The sequence below is a fragment of the Pimephales promelas genome, chromosome 3 (genome assembly GCF_988280905.1).
Source record: "Pimephales promelas chromosome 3, fPimPro1.hap1.1, whole genome shotgun sequence".
Lineage (NCBI taxonomy): Eukaryota > Metazoa > Chordata > Actinopteri > Cypriniformes > Leuciscidae > Pimephales > Pimephales promelas.
The window spans coordinates 26,456,411-26,479,704 of NC_142771.1; the positions used below are offsets into that span (position 1 = coordinate 26,456,411).

General features: G+C 35.0%; 2 protein-coding genes across 2 annotated transcripts; both read right to left on the bottom strand.

Moving 5' to 3' along the window:
- Window positions 1-2,966: 2,966 nt before the first annotated feature.
- Window positions 2,967-5,453, bottom strand: LOC120489719 (uncharacterized). The gene is made up of 4 exons (XM_039686768.2): window positions 5,285-5,453; window positions 4,378-4,683; window positions 3,724-3,866; window positions 2,967-3,583 (listed from the first exon to the last, which is right to left on the bottom strand). Exons 1-4 carry the CDS (start codon window positions 5,364-5,366, stop codon window positions 3,485-3,487), a joined length of 630 nt encoding a protein of 209 aa, XP_039542702.2. The 5' UTR covers window positions 5,367-5,453; the 3' UTR covers window positions 2,967-3,484.
- Window positions 5,454-11,695: 6,242 nt separating this feature from the next.
- On the bottom strand, window positions 11,696-18,534 carry LOC120489721 (uncharacterized). Its single transcript, XM_039686770.2, has 12 exons — window positions 18,086-18,534; window positions 17,788-17,989; window positions 17,407-17,439; window positions 16,362-16,540; window positions 16,186-16,273; window positions 16,036-16,071; window positions 15,906-15,959; window positions 13,484-13,717; window positions 12,546-12,652; window positions 12,156-12,321; window positions 11,947-12,030; window positions 11,696-11,860 (listed from the first exon to the last, which is right to left on the bottom strand). The coding sequence occupies exons 1-11, from the start codon at window positions 18,154-18,156 to the stop codon at window positions 11,965-11,967; spliced, it is 1,236 nt and encodes a 411-aa protein (XP_039542704.2). The 5' UTR covers window positions 18,157-18,534; the 3' UTR covers window positions 11,696-11,860; window positions 11,947-11,964.
- Between the last annotated feature and the right edge of the window lie 4,760 nt (window positions 18,535-23,294).

Below are 23,294 nucleotides of genomic sequence, written 5' to 3' on the forward strand. Positions count from 1 at the left end.
CAAAATTTCTTGAAACGTGGCATGTGGTACATTGTCTCTTATACATATAGCCAACTAACAAGAAAGAAAGAAAGCAAGAAAGAAAGCAAGAAAGCAAGAAAGAAAGAAAGAAAGAAAGAAAGAAAGAAAGAAAGAAAGAAAAATAGAGAGAAAGGAAAATTGAGAAAAAGAAAGAGAGAAGAAACAAAGAAAGAGAAAAATTAAAAGAGAGAGAGAACATGGACGGACAGACAGACAGACAGACATATAAATAGATAGATAGATAGATAGATAGATAGATAGATAGATAGATAGATAGATAGATAGATAGATAGATAGATAGATAGATAGATAGATAGATAGATAGATAGATAGATAGATAGATAGATAGATAGATAGATAGATAGATAGATAGATAGATACAGACGGACGGAAACGATCTGGGCAACTCAAGCGCCTTGAAGCGCGTTCTTTTTCTGTTGTGACTGAAATTACCGTATTCATGGTAATAGGCGCACACACTTAGTTTTTTTAGCGGCTGGCTTGACCGTGTATTTTCGAACCACGGCTGGCTTGACCGCAGTAGATAGCTACACTAAACATGTTATGGTTTAGTGTAGCTAATCTGCATTTCTCTAAAAAAAAAGTGCACGATGTTTTTTTCTCACCCCAGCTATTTCCACATACTTTCCACATACGGTTAACAAGCGGTAACAACAATCATAAAAACAGTAAAAAATTATGATAAAAATATTCATGAAACAGCAAAAAATTTAAAAGGTAGGCCTATCTTACAAACATATCATAATGTAGGGCCAGAAAATAGGCTATTTCTAAATCAACTTCAAATTTCCCCATGAAATTTACAAGAAGCCTTGCCTGAAACACAGTTCAAACCTTTGGTTTACAGTAGATACTTTCAGGACAGTTGAGTCTGGATGTTTTTCAGTGTAAAAAAATGTATTGAAATTTTAGTTTGATACTATTATTTTTTAATTTAGTTTGATACCTGAGCTATTGATAATTTTAGAACTTACAAAACAATTGCTATCAAAAACACATTGTTTCAAAGCTACTTGTTAATAGCCCTTAAGAGGCTGTGAGACATAGCACTAGGAACATGCAACTGCTGTACAATTGAGAATTTACCTTTAAAGTTTTGTAAAATGGTTGCAAACAGAACGTTAGGGTTTAGGATTTCGGTATGGCTTTTAGTAAACAATTGCGAAAGGCTGTAATCACACTAGATCTTGTTTCCTATGCTGTCAAAAACAAAACTTTTCAGTGATGTTTCCAGTCACTTACGTACACATTACAGCAAATGATAGACTTTTTTTATTCTTATTTTCCAGAAAATACTTATGCTAAAGGAATACATGACATTTGCAGGTACAAAGTTAAACTCAAAAACAGGACTACGGTGACTGTGCAATTGATCTGACAAACACAACCCACACATTTTCTTACACATCCTCTTGTTTCTGGTAAGACCATCATAACAGTTTTTCCCCAAACGTATTTTTTCACTTTAAGTTCTCACCACTCAGATCTGAATAAAGCCCTTTGACAGAGATGTACAAGATGGAGTAAAGGTGACATTCTTTGAAGCAGCGGCAGGTTTCCTCTAAAGGGGTCTCGATGCGAATGTGTTCCACCATATGAGGAAGTGTGCAGACCAAGATCACAAGTCAAATACAGACACTGGCAGACTTTCGAAACCTGTTTTTCATTGTTTGTCAGAATGACATATACATTCGCCATTATTCCTGAACACAGTGTGTGTTACTGAAGCTAGACATTGAGGATATCAAAAATATTTACATCAGATGTTTAAGAACAACATCCACACACACTGTAAAATCCAATTAGTACACCTTACTTGAAAAAAGCATGCAAACTGATTGCACTCAAAAAACTGAGTAAAGTGAAATAGGAATAATATGTAGTACTAACAAGTGCATGCCTAGTAGTGTACACTTACAAGAGAGTTCCAGTAACTTAAAATAATTTCTATACTATACTTGATCTTTTACTTTCCAGTATCTGTGAACCGGGGAAGTGTACTCCCAGAGTGCATTGCGGCATGAATAAATTAATTGCTTTATTTTACTATTTTTGGCTTTATTACAATTTTATTTGCTATCGTTATTGGGGTTATACTGAAAAGAGACAGCAAATAAAATTGTAATGTCTAATTAATTAAATGATTTTTTTTAAATGTTACCACTGTTGTGGTTTGCATGCTGAATGTTGAAGTCTGTGTGTGACTCAACCAAAATTGCAAGATATTGTCACAGGGATTATATCAACCCAATTAAAGATTTATGCCATAAGCGTTAGCAATAAAATGTTAAAAGATCATTATTATACATGAAATATATTTGAAGAGTTCAGATGCAAAAGCCTCTAAGTGCCATTTGAAATTTTCTTCTAGAATGATCATTTTTATCAAGCTTGTATATTTAAGTTCAGTGATTTCACTTAAATGGCAATGATAATTACCTATTAATTGTTATTTAAGTGAAATTACTGAACTTAAATATACAAGTTTGATAAAAATCATCATTAAAGAAGAAACTTTCAAATGGCATTTAGAGGCTTTTGCATCTGAACTCTTCATTTATGTTATATATAATTTATTAATTAATTTAAGTATGTGTGTTTGTATATATATATATATATATATATATAAATTACTTCATTTCCTTTGAAATCAAATAATTATGATTTCAAGTTGCATCACTGCAAACAATTGGAAGAGAAAAATAATATAAATTAAGTTCCAAGTGCCCAACCAAAGGGAACATCAATCACAATAATGGTGAGAAATGGAAATCAACAAGTCAACTAAAGAATTTTGATGTTCTCCCAAAAATATTTAGGTGTATTGACAATAACACTCAAGATGACTGGAAAATGAGCGAAAGCAAATTGAAAATGGTACTCAAACCAGTCAAGTAATGTTTACAAGGTTTTTCTGAGTAACGAAAGCACACATGCAAACAGTACAGATTACTAAGAAATTTTAAGTAAGTTCAACAAATTATTGCACTTTAAGTAAAGTTAACAAAAAATTCTTAGTAAGAACAATATTAGATTTTACAGTGCACTAGCCTACACACAAGTCACACGTTACAAATATATGTTTATAACCCAACAACTAAAGTATCAAAATGGGAACTGTCCAAACTGAATCGCTCATTTAATGCAAAAGTATTCGAACTATCGCGTAAAACTGTGGAAACAAACATAACTCTTCTTTACAGAGGATAGAAGATTGAGAATTAAAAAATAAGGACGGAATTAATTTCTCTGAATCTTTAAATGTTATAATTTCAACAGCAATACGTCAGAAAGCCAACCTCAAATGAATCAGTCTGAACTCAAAGTTTAGTTGGACTGAATGATTTACAGTGCAATAGGTATAACACTGAATATATTATGTACTGAATGTCGAATTTACTAACCAACTGCATATTATCTGGTTGTTATTTATGTGGATGTATCATGTAAAGTCTCTCCTTCGGGGAATGGTCATGACCTCGTACACTTCATTGCCAGACCTTTTCTCTTCTCCTCTCTGATCTCTCATCAGTTTCTTTATCTGGAACAACAGAGAGGAACAATCAAACTTGCTTATTATTACACATTTTCTGAAAAATGCCTCTCAAAATTAAGGTATTGGTCTTAGACAATAAGTGCGTAAACATATGGCTGGAGATAACCAAATGAAATGAATTTTACCTTAGGCACCATCCACACTCCAAGCACAAGGAATAACAGCAAGAGCACACTGCCAGCTGTCAAAGCCGCCACTGGTATCAGTAAATCATTCATGCCATTGGACTTTGCACTTTTGGAAGAGGACGGGATGGTCTCTTGTGGGTCTATAAAGAAATTATAAATAACTTTATTATGGTCACAAAAATGAGTTAATGTGATGTGAGACGATTTTAAAATCTTAACCGATTTTAAAACTGTGGGAGTCTACAGACATAAGGGCAGTTTCAACCAATTTTTAGCATTGTAATCCTCCAAATGCACACACTAGAAGATCTTAACTTAACGGAAAGATTCATCCATCACTTGCTTCAAAACTATAACAAACCATGTTTTTGCATTAAAACCTTTTACACTGAAACTCAAACTGAGTTTTTGTACTTATTATTATTTTTTTATGATTACAAAGTTAAAAATAAAACATCTTTTTGTCACTATTGATCAACATAAAGCACACTTATTGAATAATTTACTAGTTAAATTACTGACCCCAAACTTTTGAACGGCAATGTATGTCTTAAATGATACTTACCACTATATGTATTGTGAATTCTAAATTGCCTGTAATTGCATGCTGAAAATTAAATCTCAATGAAAAAAACAGAAATGTGTGCTCACCTTGAACCAAAAGAAAAACACCTGAATCATCCATTTCACAATCCTCAAAAGGACACGTGTAGGTGCACCAGTAAGCCCCAGTGTCTTCCAGTTCTAGATTAAAGATGTCTATAGTTATAGTTTTCTTGTCATTTTTGACTTTAACACGTCCCTCGTAGTCTTTGTGGGGAGTTAATAAGTCTTCACTGAAATTGTAGTAGAAGACTTTGCGCATGATCGAACGTCGGGTGAACAGAGACACACCCAGTGCGTCTGCATGAGGTGGACACTTCATCGTGTAATTGTCACCTTTATATTTGCTCACATCTACAAATGATTCAAAGAAACATAAGATGGATAAGATGACAGCATCCATCAAAACAGAAATCAAAAAAAAAAAAATCAGGTGTTCTTGGCACTAAACGAGACAACATTACCAACACCTAGATGAATGTACTGTACCTTCTGGGGTATGTCACCTATTTTCTTATCATTATGAGTAATATTGCTTATTCCTCATCATTAAAAGTTCAGTGCCTACATGTGATGTTTAAAAAAATTGAAATTTATGTTGTTCCTTGTGTCATCTTAAGAACTTTCTTGTGTGGAACATATAAAGATATTTAGAAGAATGTTACAAAACAAACAGTTTTGGTAGTCTTTGCCTTATATTCTCCAATATGCACAATATTCTTCAAAATATCTTATTTGTTGTTCCTCAGAAAAAAAGAAAGTCATACAATTTTGGAATGACATGACCACATTTACAATTATAAAGGTTTTAAACCGTCAAAGGCATTTTGGATGCACACATAAATAGGAAGTGTAAAAAAAATATATCGCTGTCTACAGAGAGTAGGTCAACTAATAACACTTTGCAACACACAAATTACTAAAATGTATAATAGTGAAAACACAAAGCACTAACCTGCACTTGCAACAAGGTTACAGAGACAAAGAACCACCACCAACAAGAAAATGATTTGCAGAGACAACATTGTTATTGCCATAAGTGTATCTTAATCAGTGTCCTATCTAAACACAGGAACTAAAACTGAATGTCAGTATGCATTGCAAGTATATATATATATCTGAGCTCCAGCCCACAACCAGTGACACCACAACATCTTAGTCATCAAATCTCAAACGACTGACTGACGTCATACCAAAACTAAAACATTTCCAAGAGTTACTCTTATAAATAAGTAAACACAGTCATTCGATTTATTCACTTATCAATTGAGGTGATGAGCTTGAATTTATAATAAAAGTGCCAAAGTAAAGAGGCCATTGTGTGAGAGACTGATTTCAAGTGGGTGGTGATGGTGCAGTGGACAAGACACATGCCTTCAGTGTGAGAGAGCTGGGTTTGAATCCACTGTGAGACACCAATGTGTCCCTGAGCAAGACACTTAATCCCTAGTTGCTCCAGAGGTCTGCGAACTCTGACATATATAGCAATTGTAAGTCGCTTTGAATAAAAGCGTCAGCTAAATGAATAAATGTGAATGTAAGTGAAATGCTCTCAGACGGCAAGTGCGGTGAGTTTGCTTCTTTCTTCTCTGAGAAAATCAATAATATCAGAAAGGTGATCAGTGCATCCTTGAGTTGCTCTGGGGCTGGACAGATCAGACCACAACCTGAGAAAGTAGTTACTATGTCTGTTTTCGAAGAAATTGAAGGCACAATTTTGGAAGAAACCGTACAGCACCTTAAAACATCAATCTGCGCCTTCGACGCACTTCCCACGTCTTTTTTCAAAAGTGTGTAAAACAGCTTAGAAGCAGATCTCCTGGAAGTGGTAAATGCCTCACTTTCCAAACTCCCTGAAAACTGCAGTTGTCAAGCCCCTCCTGAAAAATAGCAATCTGGATAACACCATCTCAAGCAACTGTAGACCAATCTCAAATCTTCCTTTCATAGGCAAGATCATTGAGAAAGTTGTCTTCAATCAGCTGAACAAATTCTTAAGCTTGAATGGATACTTTGACAATTTTCAATCCGGTTTCCAATTGCCTGATTCCGATTGCCGACAGGCAAATTATCAATACTGGTACTACTCGACCTCAGTGCTGCATTTGACACTGTTGATCACAGCATACTTCTTGACAGGCTGGAAAACTGGGTGGGGCTTTCTGGGATAGTCCTAAAATGGTTCAGGTCATACTTAGAAGGGAGAGGTTATTATGTGAGTATAGGAGAACTTAAGTCTGAGTGGGCATCCATGACTTGCGGAGTCCCTCAAGGCTCAATTCTTGCACCACTCCTATTTAACCTGTACAGCACAGTCTCATCCCAAGACGTCATACAATTGACGCTTTTGACCATACGTCAACATCCGCTGTTTTAGGGTACCCTTAAACGTCGGTTAGATGACGTTATCTAATCCTAACCCAACCCCTAAACCTATCCCGTCACCTAACTGATGTTAAAGGTAAAGCGTCAATTGGATGACGCCCCAGGATCGTCATCAAACTGACGTTTAGGGTACCCTAAAAAGGTGGATGTTGACGTATGGTCAAAAGCGTCAGTTATATGACATCTTGGGATGAGACTGTGTTAACATGAATATGTTTGAGCCAAATAATGACAAAGAACAAAATTTCTTACCACAGCTATGCAGACGACATACAGCTCTACTTAGCCCCATCACCAAACGACTCCTGCCCCATTGACTTCCTGAGCCAATGCATTGATGAAGTAAACAGTTGGATGTGCCAAAACTTTCTTCAGTTAAACAAAAACAAAACTGAAGTCATTGCGTTATATACAGTATTACCGGTACATAAATCATTCAATAGGTTTGGACCTCAATATATTGCAGATACGCTCACTGAATATAAACAAAACAGATCACTCAGATCATTAGGATCACATCAGCTAGAAATACCAGTAGCACCTCATTGCAGTACACAAGATCCAGGGGGCAGAGTCAGATCCAGATATGAGGGGTGGAGTTGGGTAGGTTTAGGTATAGGTATATGTAAGGTGGGAGGAGTTGGATCTGGATCCGACTCCTCCCCATGGATTTCATGTTCTGCAGTGAGGACCATCTCAGAAATACCAAGGGTTCACTGTAAGCATGGAGAGTCTGCTTTTAGCTATTATGCAGCTTCCAGAGGAGATCAGGTGTGCTCTTACAAGTTATATTCAAATCCAGACTCAAAACACATCTGTTTCGCTATGCATTTAATGAATGAGTACTGGGCCGCTTTTACTGCTTTAACACTGCTCTGATTGTTTTATTTTTTTATTCTAAACTGTTTTAATTATTCTTATTTATTTTGATTATTTTAATTAATTCTATGTAAAGCACTTTGAATTACCATTGTTTGCGAAATGTGCTAAATAAACTTGCATTGCCTACTTAACTAAACCTTAAACTATTTCAAAATGAAAACATTCAAACTTTAAAAACTAAAACTAAAAAAATAAATTAATTAAATCTAAAAACCTTCAAACTTCAAATTTCTGGCAAGGCATTTTTATCTAGTTATTATTATTACGGAGCATGTCGTCAGTTTTGATGTAGACATAAACAGACTATATTGCACTGCACAATAAGTATTCTGTGTTGTTATATTTTATGATCCTCGTCTATCAGGAAGCATAGAAAAAGTGCAACCAATATTTTGGGTGCATGCCATTTAATATATTGAATATTTATGCATTTTCTTTAGTTTTTCGTTTGAGTCACATAGTTGCTCGCATCAAGCTCAAGACATTGACCACAGGATCAGCTCCCTCCTACTTCCAATCCCTACAACAAGCCTACATCCCTACCAGAAGCCTATCGGTCAATGAGCGACGGCTCTTGGTACCATCACAGAGAACCACAAAATCACTCTCCAAAACATTCTCATTTGGTACCATACTGGTGGAACGATCTGCCCACCCTCATTTGGAAAGCACATCCGGAATGTCTTTCTTTTCCTTTATCCTCACATGTATTTTGAGAACTTCTTGCATCATTTTTGCCCCTTGACGATGACTTGCTTGGTTTAGTCCTCAGTTGGAAGTCTTTTTGGATAAAAGCATCTGCTAAATGACTAAATGTAAAATGTAACTAGTTTGCGCCAAAATGAGGAACTTCAATGAGAAAGTGAAATAAGCCATTGATGAATGTTTTGATGAACACTGTTCAAGTATACTTGCTAAAACAGTCAGCTTTAAATGTTGGTCCTAACAACCTAGGACTTAAATCATTGCACTAATAACAAGTATGCAGTGATATTAGCACTGAATTACTTGCATGATAAATCATCTTTGTGTCACCATAAGCATTTCCTGAATGTCTGCAAAAACCATCCAGAAACACTGTACAAAGTGCAAAGACTTTCAGCCACACTTAAACAATTGACCGCAATAATTAACTGTGCTTATTGAGCATTCAAATATTACAATACCTATATAATACAGTTTCTTCCATAGCTTTTCTGTTTTTCAGGTACATTGGCCAAACAAACACATAAAAGTAGCCTGGTGGATCTGGAGGCACATCGACTTATGATGAGTTTGATGAACATTGTTTCTAACATCCTGATTAACATCTAGCCAGAGTGATGAGATACTTAGCAGACTGTCCTCACTTGGCTGGCTGTCTAAGTGGTGTCCGCAGAATAATATAGGGTTCATAGACAATTGGAAAAGATTTAGAGGCAGACCTGACCTGTTGAAAAGAGAGGGCATTACAGACTTCATCGCATCTCCCCTTCATAATTACACATCTGAAACTGACCTCTTTATTTGACTTTAAATTGACTTTTAATTGCTTGAACTTGTTTCTGTCATCATTGTTATTACTATCTTTACTGTTACTGTTATGATTACTATTTTCACTTGTATTCTTTTTGTTACTGTTTCATTGTTGTAATTGCTGTCTTTTGCTCTCACCGTTGTGATCACCACTGCCATCATCATTGTCATTTATTATTATTATTAATACTATTATTATTATCATCATCAATATTGCCATTGTCCATGCTGTAGAATTAGAATGTAGAACTAGAATTAAGTGTCATTGTCATCACTATTGCAATAACTTCCCCCTTATCTTTTCGTGGGTTTTTAATGCACCACAACATAGAATAGGGAAGGAAAAAAACAAAACAAAACAACACACCAAACACCAAGGCAGGCAAGACAGACTTGTGACTGATCAGTGTAATTGTATGCAATTCTATCGAATAATGACTGTATAAAATCTAATTAAATGCACATATTTTTTATTTAAAACATGTGTCAAGCACATATGGTTGAGCATCTAATTGTCATATTTGATGTGCTTTATGCCTGAGGCTGATCTGGGTTTTTGTGTGAACACAAGCCTAAAATAAATCTTTTCATCATATAAAGTGATCGTTTCTCTTCATAGAAGACAGACTCCTCGATTCATAGATTGTGTTACTGTATTTATGAAAAAGCGTCAAAGAATTGGTTTTATAGACTTATAACGGAGGGACAAAAATCTCTCAGGTTTCATTAAAAATATCATCATTTGTGTTTCGAAGATGAGAAGTGTAAAAATTTTTCAAAGAAGATGAAAGTAACATGAGTTATTGATGACCGAATTGTAATCTTTAGGTGAAATATCATGACAGTAGTTTGTAATGGAAACTTAGGGCCCTATCATACACCCAGCGCAATGCAGCACCAAGCACAATGCAATGCGTCTTGCTAATTTCACCCCGACACCGTTTTTTTTAAGTCCTGTGCCATGTTGTTTAAATAGAAAATGCATTTGCGCCCATTCGTGCACCCATGGGCATGCTGGTCTGAAAACGAGGTGTTCAGGCACATTGCTATTTTCATACAACTAAAATAGACTGCACGCCATTGACCAACAAAGAACTGGTCTAATAGCGCAATATTTTTTGTGTTATTTAAAGAGCGTTAGTAATGTACCAATAGACCAACAAATGTGCAATCTGCTTATTACACACACAGGGAAATGAAGAAAACAGGGTACATGTTTGTGAACTAAAATTTAAGTTGTCCGATTATTTCACAAAAGTAGACTAAATACAATAAAAGTTAGTTTTTACTACAACTGAATTAGCACTAAAATATCCCTAGTACAAAATTAGTTTGTTTAAAAATTGCACACTTCAAGTTAACTAATTGAAGTATTCTAAATTAGTATGGCTGCAAGTATACTAAATATATTTCATTTTCACCAGGGTGTGTGTGTGTGTATACGTGTATGGTGTGTGCTGTGGTCAAAAGCTAATCTGACAAGTAAATAACAGAACTGTTCTTACTGTCATATTGCTGAAAGAAATAGACACAATAATTAGGATTTGTCAGCTACATGCTTGTACCCACTTAGATAAAGATAAACATTCATTAAAATATAAAGCAGGTTTAGTCTCTTGAAAAAGTTGTCTCGAGAAACACAGCTATTTAACAGAAGCTCCTGAAGTCTTTTACACAGTGGTCTTTCCTCCATTTGTCATCCTGTCAATTCATAATTATGGGATTGGAAAAGGGCAAATATAGCGTTTGGTTAACTCACCGACCAATCATTATGATTAATTTTCTCATTTTAAATCAATACCGATTATTAACGTATGTTTAACTTTTAAATTTGTGTTAAGAAGCCAGCTGCAAGCATTTACAAAGAGTAGGTACATTTTTGCAAGAGGTTATGAGTTGAGATACTTGCACGATTCATCACAACTAACAGGTTGCTATCGGGTTGCCTACTTTCCACTTCTGAAGTGGTGATTACGAGCTCATCGCTTTCAAATTTTGACTTTAGAGGGCATTCGTTTCCAAATTTGACTAGGAAACTAGTAAAAACGATAATTCCGAAAGCACATGTTAGCATAAGAAACTTGTGAATCGTGTATCTTGCAGCTCTTCTTCATTGCTCACTTAAAGAGCCAAAACTGCTCAATAGCGCCACCTGAAGCACTGGGTCGTCACTGCTGTGCTGGTATCATAACCAGTCTCAGCACTATTTAAAGTTCATTCAAAAATGACAATTCTGTAAGTATTTACTCCCCCCCCCCAAAACTGTTTGGTAACTTGCATTCGTCCAATTGATTTCTGTTGTGTTCCAAAGGGGAAAAAAATTACAAACATTTTTAGTTAACTATCTTTTTAAGGCTTTATATGTCTAGTTAGCATATAGTAAATAAACCATATAATGTGGTTATTGTAAAACTCATCTGTAGTTCTGTAAAATTCCCACCACTAAAACTTACAGTCTGTCTATGACACACAAAAACACAGACAACCAAGAGATACAAACAGTGTACGCCAATCAAATTCAAGAACTGTAACTAACTATAAAATAAAAGGGGAAAAACAAGGACAAGAAAATATTGCTTCTTTTACCGTTTTAAAAATAATTGTATTTCTTTATCATATTTGTACAAGGAAACAGTGCAAACTTGCTTTACTTACAGTCTATGTACATGGAAAAACACAAGGTCATGTAAACCTGACAAAACTTTTAGTTTCTTTACTTGTAAAAATTCTGATCCCGCAGGCAGTGGACCTGAAAAATGGGGTTTAAAAAAATTGTCACAAATGATACCCAATCAAACAACAGAATCCCATTTAATTTGTAAACAGGCCTCTTACCGAAGTGTCTGACAGAGCTCATAGATTGTTGGCTTCAGTGGTTGGGATAACAAAAGAACTCAAGCGAATATCAGTAGCACTGTACTATAGAGACCAAACAAAAACAAACAGAAGAATAAGTAAACCAAACTGCCAAGACAGTCAATTTACAGTACAGTACAAATCAGGAAAAAGACAGCATGTAAACTGTGAGTGACATGGTGGCTTACAGGCAGTTCTCTGGGGGATAAGGAGAAGGGCGGGTCACTGGCATACATGCGGGTAAAGGGTTTGTCTTTGGTGGTGGGGTGATTCGTGCAGCAGAGGCGCAGAGTGGCAGCAGGGAGGTGGATGTGCCAGATGCTGCTGTGTTTCTTTACCAGCTCATCCAGCATCCTGAAATACACAATAAATAATGCTGGACATGTAGAAACAATATATTTTTACAGTGCAGCTTTTTTCCACCATTATAAAAATACAGTAGATTGATCATAAAATAGTTAAATGCCATTTCTGTTAAAAAGCTAATATTAGTGTTAAATCAAATCACATCACATATTGGATACATTTTAAATAATTCAAAAGTGATATTGGCAGTTAAATGTCTGAAGATGTTGTACTCATTAAGAAGTGATTCGGTGACCAAGTCCATGTAACCAGTTTGACGGTGGTGTATCACCAAGGCATTTGCATTCAATCTCAGCCGTTTCTTCAACTCACGGTTAATCTGACAGAAAATGGAACAATGATGGCCATTAATCAATTGTATGAAACTGAACTGTTTTTCCAAAACAAATGACTGATAAAGGAATTTGTAGATACACATTAACAATCAAATGTTTTGGGTTAAGTTTTTTTTTTTAATGTTTCTAAAGAAGTATCATATCAATAGTATCAGATTCTGTTCAACAAAGCTGCATTTTTTTTTAAATTAAAGATACAGTAAAATCAGTAATATTGTGAAATATTAACTTTTTTTAATTCAAAAGAACGGCATTTATTTTAAATAGATTTTTCGGTCACACTGTGACAGTACATTTTACATTGTTACAAGAAAAATCGTTAAACACTTTTGTTTAGGGTCCAATTCTCACTATTAACTACAACTTTTGCCTCAAACTCCTAATTACTGCTTATTAATAGTTAGTAAGGTAGTTGTTAAGTTTAGATAATGGGTGGGATTAAGGGATGTAGAATATGATTGTAATGAGGTTAGTTGTTCAGAGAGGTGGGAAACGGCGGTTTATGCTTCTGAAGACCTGTGCGGAGAGCATCAGTCACACCGGCCTCAATTATCATGCAGAATAAGGCATGTGTGCTTTATAAGTACTAAAAACTAATATCCTAGTAATATGCATGGTAATTAGCAACTAGTTAATAGTGAGAATTGGACCCTATACAAAAGTGATTTTTCTTGTAACAATGTAAAAGTATACTGTCACTTCAATTGAATATGCTCTTGCTAAATAAAAAGTATGAATTTCTTCTCTTTTAAAAAAAAAAAAAAATCTCACTAAGCCAAAACTTTTGAAAGGAAGGAAGTCTATGAATCTCTTACTTCCAAGAGGATCCGCTTAGGAAGCCGGGAGAGAATTCCGAGAGGGTATCCCTGCTGACTGAAGACTTCTGCAAGACACTGGGCCACATCCTGGCTGAGTTTCTGAGTCAAAGGAAAAGCTTCCACCCATTTGGAATGGTAGTCAGTCAGGGTCATGATGTGCGTGTGCTTGTCTACTGTTGGAGAGAACGGACCTCTAACATCCAGCCCAAGCCATTCCCACCTCTCTTTAACCTGAGAGAAAGGTTAAAATAGTTCTTATTCTGCTACAGTTAAAAAAAGTTAGTATTCTATTATATTATATATAAAGGCCCAAAAAACAAAAAAAGGTATCTATAATAACTATATTGACATCTACAGTAAGGAAAATAAGTATTTGAACACCCCGCTATTTTGCAAGTTCTCCCACTTAGGAGGGGTCTGAAATTGCCATCGTAGGTGCATGTCCACTTTGAGAGATAATTTAAAAAAAAAAAAAAAATCCAGGAATCAAAATATATGTTTTTTTTAACTATTTATTTGTATGATACAGCTGCAAATAAGTATTTGAACACCTGTCCATCAGCTAGAATTCTGACCCTCAAAAACCTGTTTAGTCTGCCTTTAAAATGTCCACCTCCACTCCATTTATCATGCTAAATTAGATTAAAAAAAAAGTTGTTTGAGGTCGTTAGCTGCATAAAGACACCTGTCCACCCAATACGATCAGTAAGAATCCAACTACTAACATGGCCAAGACCAAAGGGCTGTCCAAAGACACTAGAGACAAAATTGTACACCTCCACAAGGCTGGAAAGGCCTACGGGGAAATTGCCAAGCAGCTTGGTGAAAAAAGGTCCACTGTTGGAGCAGTCATTAGAAAACGGAAGAAGCTAAACATGACTGTCAATCTCTCTCGGACTGATGGGGCTCCGTGCAAGATCTCACCTCGTGGGGTCTCAACGATCCTAAGAAATGTGAGAAATCAGCCCAGAACTACACAGGAGGAGCTGGTCAATGACCTGAAAAGAGCTGGGACCACCATTTCCAAGGTTACTGTTGGTAATACACTAAGACGTCATGGTTTGAAATCATGCATGGCACGGAAGGTTCCCCTGCTTAAACCAGCACATGTCAAGGCTCGTCTTAAGTTTGCCAATGACAATTTGGATGATCCAGAGAAGACATGTGAGAAAGTTATGTGGTCAGATGAGACCAAAATAGACCTTTTTGGTCATAATTCCACTAAGCGTGTTTGGAGGAAGAAGAATAATGAGTACCATCCCAAGAACACCATCCCTACTGTGAAGAATGAGGGTGGTAGTATCATGCTTTGGGGGGTGTTTTTCTGCACATGAGACGGGGCGACTGCACTGTATTACGGAGAGGATGACCGGGGCCATGTATTGCAAGATTTTGGGAAACAACCTCCTTCCCTCAGATAGAGCATTGAAGATGGGTTGAGGCTGGGTCTTCCAACATGAAAATGACCTGAAGCACATAGCCAGCATAACCAAGGAGTGGCTCTGTAAGAAGCACATCAAGGTTCTGGCGTGGCCTAGCCAGTCTCCAGTCCTAAGCACAATAGAGAATCTTTGGAGGAGCTCAAACTCCATGTTTCTCAGCGACAGCCCAGAAACCTGACTGATCTAGAGAAGATCTGTGTCGAGGAGTGGGCCAAAATCCCTCCTGCAGTGTGAAAACCTGGTGAAAAACTACAGGAAAATTTTGATCTCTGTAATTGCAAACAAAGGCTACTGTACCAAATATTAAAATTGATTCTCAGGTGTTCAAATACTTATTTGCAGCTGTATCATACAAATAAATAGGTAAAAAAAAAAAATCATACATTGTGATTTCTGGATTTTTTATTTAGATTATGTCTCTCACAGTGGACATGCACCTACGATGACAACTTCAGACCCCTCCATGATTTCTAAGTGAGAAAACTTGCAAAATAGCAGGGTGTTCAAATACTTATTTTCCTCACTGAATACCAAGGGGTGATATGCTGCAGTTATGTGGTCTGCTGCTTTAAATGGATTTTGATATCCATGTATTTAATTTTTCCAATTTCCAATGGTATCATTCCTCAGTGTCATTATCATTATAGTTACGGCTGCTTCATAAAATCAGAATGATTATAAAAAAACACTAAAATTATGAAAATAGGACACCATTATGTCAAAAGTTATGCTCCATTTTCACAAAAAAAAAATTGCACTCAATCTAAAAGGGTAGTTGTCATTCTCGCTATGTAAAGCACAGCATTATGCAAGACAGGATGTGAAAGGTTAACTTTTTTTAATAACATCATCTTTTTGTAAAAATGCAATTCTCCAGAGACTTATCCAAAAATAAATCTTTCTGATGAAACCTTAGCCAATAACTGACACACATAACAAAAAAAGCTGCATTGCAGTTCTAATGTAAACAGCCATACCTCAATTATATGGGGGTTTGTTTGTCCAAGAACACCATAAGCCACATGAGGCATCTGATTAAGAAATAACAGGAAATGTATAATTAAGATTTTCTTGAAATGTTATCAACAACACCACATGATTACTTACAATATTTAATTCATTGTCTCCAGTCCAGCGAATGTTCTGAAGAAAAAACGACAACTGTTAATCGGTAGAACTAAATTTTTGTACTTAAATAATATTACAATGTCTTTACACACATTCTATATGCAAAACGAAGGTAAAAATGCACATTACATTGGGCAAACAGTATCCACTGTGAAAGAAACTCGGTATAGTCATGCTTCTCTCCAGGTCTATATCACCCAGGATGGTCCATGGTGGGCTGAACAAACAAATGAAAAGAATAACAATTAAAACAAAATAACATAAACACAACACATGTTGCGTGCATCTGATGAGCAGCTGCAGACCTTTTTTCGGTTTCTGTCGGCTGCTGTGGGGAAACGCTCGAACGATTTTCTGTTTTGTTCGGGTGTAAACTCTTCTCTGTGGTTCTGTGCTCAGGCTTTCCTGAGTAAGATGTCTGTGAGGTTTCTGCTTTCAAATCAGGTGCTGCTTGAAGAGAGGAGTTTGAGTCACTTACATTTCCCTAAAATTACAAATGACAGGGAAGAGGAAAATTTGGTCACCAATCACAATTAATGAACAAGGCAGATACAAGGCATCTGCACGACTTCAATATCAGTGAACCAGTGTCAATGGCTTTAAAATGCAAGCATTTTAATGGCACATTTGTATAATAAAAAAGGAAGTCTAGTAGTCTTACGTAGGAATGATTAGTAACACCCTCCACAAATCAAGCCCTACAAATACATTTTTGAACAATTATACAACCATTTCATAAGAGTATTTGAGGATTTTTAGATCCTCAAGAAAACTGTAAAACTGCTAAATTGGAAAATATGTCTTTCTGCGTGTTTGGGCTTGTTTGTTGCAGTTGCAAGCTTTTAACCAGCAGGTGGCGCCAGTGTGTGAAATTTTGTGCGGTACAAAACAGTAAAACATTTTGCTAAATTTAATTTGATTCCGAGTTTCAAAAAGCTCAGTTTCACAAATCTATATGCAGGTGAGTTAAGGTAGCTCTAAGCTGCCTCAAAATGTGGTGTACAGATGCAATGCTGAATAAAAGCCAAGCCATTCTAAAATATGCTGCTCTGATCCTCTTCAGTACCTGGTATCATATTGATGCTGATGCAGCATCAGTGAAACCTTAAACTGTGTTGTATATTTTATCACTTATGGGGTCACATTTTTGATGTATAATTTCACATTAAAATATTAATTTCATAAAATTGTTCCTAAAATTGTCATTTCTCTGTAAATGCATTTGCGTGTAAACACACCCTTTCATTTGTATTTCAAAGACATATTTCATAATGCAAATAAAGAACGCAGTGTAACCACTTATCTATATAATATAATGTCATTCTATATAGATCAGTGTGTGTAACTCACCAAAGCTCTTCTGCTTCTAGGGTTGATTTTAACCTGTAGGGTAGAATCCAGAAAGAAATACAAAAATATTACATACATAGATACATTTTTGGGTCCTTGACATGAAATTACAAACCAGTTTCCTATAGTGCGTGACACTATAATTAGGCGGCTACACAAAAACAATTTGCACCTGCTTGACTTTAAACTTTAATTATTCTAATTTTTTTTTATAATTTTTCAAAACACATTGTTTATTACCTTTATTAATTGAATTACAGTACATTCGTATACGAATTAATTTACAAAATAAACAGGTGAAAAACCTAAAAGTGAGTGACCAGTAAAATGAAACAAGACACTGTAACGTTACCCTGTTATGCTTAAAATAGTTTCACGCACCTTTCTTTCCGCAAAACGGCTTGGGAATGAAAATATAGTCGGCACAGCCCATGGTTGAAGTCTTGTTCTCTTTCCATCTTGAATAAGACACTTCTTTTCAAAATGGACAGAGCAAATTTTACTATTTGGAGCAGGTTTCCAGTCTTTCCATCTTAATTTGTGAAGCCACTTTTTTAGCAAGTTGCGGTCCTTCAGTGGGAATCTGAAACAAAAACAAATACGAGATCATTGACATAGCAGTAATTCCACACCATCAATAATGTTTTAACATCATTTAAAGAGAAAGCTTTGCGCTTACTGGTGGAATGAGACGGTCGAGTTACTCACAGCCGTGTTTCTACAGTTATATGCACAACATACGAACACCATCGTGTTTAAGGGATCAACATTCAATCTAACGTTACCGTTTGTATACTTTAACAATGGCTTTTGTTAAATATATTGTTTTATCGTATCGTTAATACAGTAGCCTATTGTATAATATATTTCAAAAAGACGTTTTATTAACGAATAGACTGTGAACTGCCTATTCAACAAAAACCAAAACAGACATCTTCTTCTTCTTCAGTTTAAATGACGGTTGACAACAATCAATTGTATTACCGCCACCGCTGGACTGGAGTGTATAGCAGGAGATATATATTTTCTACAATATTAAATTCTTTTTGAAAGCCCTGTACTTTTTAAAAACAAAAACAAAAAAATAAAAATCTTCTCAGCATTTCTTTATCATTTTCTTCTTCTTCTTCTTCTTCTTTTTCGTGTTATGGCAGATTGCAACCATGACTTTAAAGGTGCATACCGCCACCTACTGTATCAGAGTATGTAACACGGGCTATTCGTTGGGACTACTTTGTATTAAAAAAACAACAACTATATCCTCTTATATATTCCTATGTTTTTCAAAAAATGTATAACTGCTTTCTGTGTATCCTTTACCCCATCTCCTGTTGTGCCTAATAAACCTTTAAGGTTCCACTTTCTTCCTGCCTTACTTATCTTTTGTTTTAGCCTTATCCTCTCATCTCTATATTTCTTACAATGCATTAATACATGTTCTACATCGTCCTTGGATCTACATTCCAAACATTTAGACATTAGACATTCTCTGACATCACCATCACCATCTACATCTTCTTCTCTGGAAAAATGGCGGATTGCAACCAACTTTTAAATGCATACCGCCACCTACTGTACAGGAGTGTTTAACATCATGCTATTCTACCCATCAACCTGTGGCTTTAAGAAATTTAAAAAGTGCCATTCTGGTGCTTATAATCCCTTTCTCTCTCCTTCTGTTCCCAGTATCCCAGTCAGATTCCATTCCCGTCCTGCTTCCTGAACCCCATCTTGAAACACCCGTAGGCTATACAGTATAATAAAACTTTTTCTAATGTAGAATTAATCAACGAATACTTTCCATTATTTTACTGTTAACATATTATAGACTTTTATTGATATGAACTCTTTTGCATGAATCTCATATGTATATTATAAACAATGGACAATTAATCTGATTAAATGCATAGAATTATACAAGGAAAATCATTTATTAAACAGGTGGGTCTTCAATGATGACTACATTGATCACACACATATGCTTCTTTCTGCATTAAAAAAATCTAAAAGTTCATACGAAATTAAAAACTAACAATAGACAAACACATATTTTACTCACAGGATCAAATAAACATCATATCAAAAGACATACTAACACCCACTTGTGCAACTCTCTCCAACCGAGATAATCACTTCATTTGCAACCTTTGAATTTGTGTCCTCTTATTACCAATTATCTAATTAATGCTAATCTAGGCAGGCCTATAATAGTCAAACACTCCCTATAGTCTTGTAGAGCCAGACTTTTGTATCTCACCATTAAATGAACAGCCTGTGGCAGAGCCCCATCTGATGATGAGACTAAACACTCCCTGTATCTTAGTCCGTTCTGACACAGTAGTACACCCTAATGTCTGAACGCTTTGAACTCTTTCTGAATTTGGATATTGCTTTGCTTTGGTTGCTGTTGATACTTTAGTATGTGAACGCATATATGTAGGCCTATTTTTTTCCTCATTTGATAAATTACAGTTACAATTGACTAAATATTCTCTCACAGTGTAGCCTATTATGCAAAGTTGGAGTACTATTCCAGTTTTGGAAAATCCATTTTGAAGACTTTATGGGATCTTTAGCCAAAAAGAGACTGAGAGGCTCTCTGCCTGTGAAACATTTTGCATGTTCAGATTTTAATATCAATTGTATTACTGTGGTTAGAATTTATTTACTTATTTTTTTTTTTTTTTTTTAAATGTCTAAATCTGACTTCGTGACTTTTTGGTTAAATGAAGGCAACGAATGCCACCAGTAGAGGGCAGCACAACCCAATAACTATACAGCAAGAATATATCTGTGAGGTGAAGAGATGATTAAAAAAATTGTTTGTGTTTGTATCTATTTGTTGGAAATAGAGTTATTTATTTATTTACTATTTTTAATTAAACTTTAAGATCATACGTTACAAACTCTATTATCTTTATATATATATATATATATATATATATATATATATATATATATATATATATATATATATATATATATATATAAATATGAAGAGTTCAGATGCAAAAGCCTCTAAATGCCATTTGAAATTTTCTTCTTTAATGATGATTTTTTATCAAACTTGTATATTTAAGTTCAGTAATTTCACTTAAATAACAATTAATAGGTAATTATCATTGCCATTTAAGTGAAATTACTGATCATTAAAGAAGAAAATTTCAAATGGCATTTAGAGGCTTTTGCATCTGAACTCTTCATATATTAATTCATTTAATGACTGTTTTAATTTCTCTTGCTTTTATTTTGTGATCATGTTAATTCCTCAACATGATAATTAATTAGCCCATAGTATAGGCTATAAAATGAGCTATATAAATAAACTTGCCTTGCCTATTGGCCTGTATATAACAATGGCAAATATGGCAAATTAAGTGATAAAATAAATATAAAGCAAATTTTACAATTTTCACATCTTCTGAATCTCAATAGGCTTACGTAAATTATCTTCTCGCTAATATTTTAATAACTCTCTTTAAAAAAATTTCTATGTCTATGTCCGACAAATCTCCAATAAAAGTAGTGCACATTTTAAAATATAGAAGCTATTTATCAGTTTTTAGGCCTAGCCTATATGTTATCCTTTTGTTGTACGTTAACTGATAGATGCCATATAGCTACATTTATTTAGGCAACTTTAATCCTTTAGCTTTTCAAATCGATTTTTCCAAAGCGATTTACAAATGTTGAATGAAACATTTAAAATAATAACAATGAGCAAACCAACACAAACTGCATTTGAAACATTTGCTGTATGCTGTATGAATTTTTAGTTTCGAGAAATATGCTAATATAGCCTAGTGTTGAGAAAACCTCAGTTCTACAGCCTCAACAGACTTATACAAAAGTTGTTCCAAGCAGTCATTATAAATCTATTAAAGAACAGCTGGAAAGCTCTCTTTCAGCGATTACAAATCCATTAGAGAACAGCTGGATGGTTTATTCCTGGTCTTCATAATAGTTACAGTGCAGATGTGACGTTCTGGCTTTATAGTAAGAAACAATAAGTTAAACAATTAAATAAATGAAATGTAGCCTAAATATAGGTCAATATCAAAAGCATTCAGTGCCCGACTTCACATCATAAACAGCTGATTATAGCAATCATATTACAAAATAACCTAATAACTAACAATTACTATAATATTGTACCACAATAAATAACCACACACACACACACACACACACACACACACACACACACACACACACACACACACACACACACACACACACACACACACACACACACACACACACACACACACACACACACACACACACACACACACTACCTCTAATCACAACCGGAAAATATTCTACATTTAAACAACAACAACAACTAAACCTATATTGACTTATATACTTTTTGCCTCATGGTGACCAACAAGGACTTCGGAATTGCCATCTTTTTACAAGCATGAGAAACATCCCAAAATGGAAACATTTAATTATAAATTAACATTTGTTTGTGAGTGGTTTGCATTAATTATATGTAAATCAGATAATACCGTTCACTTTCTTTTTCTCCCTCTCCGTTCTTACTGAACTTGATTAATTCAAGCTAAAGGAAAACAGTGTCTGGAAGCCACAACCTAAAACAAACTATAGCATTCAGGCTGTCAGATGATCAGAAAACTGATCGCATCAGTTTCAAGAAGGAAAGGTCTGTTGCCCTATTTGGAATATTTTTCTGGTAATGAAGCCGAATGGATCTTATGCACCTCCCTTTCTCACTCCTGAGACTTTGGACCGACAGACATACTGAAACAATTATTAGTTAAAATCTCAAGGAGAGCCAATGGGGACAAAAACATTCATAATCTCTGGAGACTGCAGTGAATGCGTCCAAATACTGCATCGTATTAAGGTTACATTTTCCATTTTCCAAAATGTATATAGGCTAATAATTGTCTCTTCTATTTAATAAACAACAACATAATTATTAATAATTATTTAATTTATGACTTATTTTATAATAATCAACTGAAATTCAGCAAAATAATTCATATGAATAATTATTTATCATTTTACACAGTAAAATATTTGGGGTTGGTAGGATTTTTATTTTATTTTTTCTGAAAAAAGTCTCTTATGGTCATCAAGGCTGCCATTTATTTATTACAATTCTATACTATTACAATTTTCTATTTTATTATAAAATGTAGTTAATTATTTTCAGTATCATTATTCAGTGTCACATGATCCTTCAGAAATCATTATAATATGATGATTTACTACTCAAGAAACATTTATTATTATAATCAATGCTGCTGCATAATATTTATTTTGTGAAAATTGTGATATTTTTTTAAGTTTAAAAGAGCAGCATTTTTTGGAAATCTTTTGTAATATTATACATGTCTTTACTGTCAAATATAAAATTATTATTTTTTGATTTAGTACCTCCAAACTTTTGAATGTTAGTGTATACTGTTCACAAATATAAAGATAAATAAAGCAATGAGTTTAAATGTAAATATTACACTAAATATTGCATTCAAGCGTCAGCAATTTCAATATAAGCTATTTGATTGAGATGATAATTTGATAATTTACTTCAAATTATGGCAAGGCAACCATAATCCATAATGTAAAAGCATCCTGGATGCTGGTTGTTGTACGCTTGAGTACACTTGTCAGTCATGGTCAAGTTCGGATAATGGTTGTGTGGTAGAGTCTACTTCTTTAGCTTTGCCTGAGCAAACCAACCTGTTTCCTCTCTCAGCTGGAGGTGAGGTTCCCGATCCACAGAGCACCCACAAATGAGCCCTTTCATTTCAGAGTGGCTTATCAAGGGCCACCACATGTGTCTGACCACACAACCCCCCCCCCCCCCCAAACCCCACACACCTGTCAGTTATTAGGCACTTTACACTGATAGG

Excerpts from the sequence above, each read along its gene's own strand:
- LOC120489721 (XM_039686770.2), bottom strand. The coding sequence starts at position 18,156 with ATGGTGTTCGTATGTTGTGCATATAACTGTAGAAACACGGCTGTGAGT. Across the intron at positions 17,440-17,787 it reads GCCGTTTTGCGGAAAGAAAG|GTTAAAATCAACCCTAGAAG; the intron begins GTGCGTGAAACT and ends TCTACCCTACAG. Across the intron at positions 16,072-16,185 it reads GTGGATACTGTTTGCCCAAT|AACATTCGCTGGACTGGAGA; the intron begins GTAATGTGCATT and ends TTTTTTCTTCAG.
- LOC120489719 (XM_039686768.2), bottom strand. The coding sequence starts at position 5,366 with ATGGCAATAACAATGTTGTCTCTGCAAATCATTTTCTTGTTGGTGGTG. Across the intron at positions 3,867-4,377 it reads TGTTTTTCTTTTGGTTCAAG|ACCCACAAGAGACCATCCCG; the intron begins GTGAGCACACAT and ends ATTTCTTTATAG. Across the intron at positions 3,584-3,723 it reads GAGTGTGGATGGTGCCTAAG|ATAAAGAAACTGATGAGAGA; the intron begins GTAAAATTCATT and ends CTGTTGTTCCAG.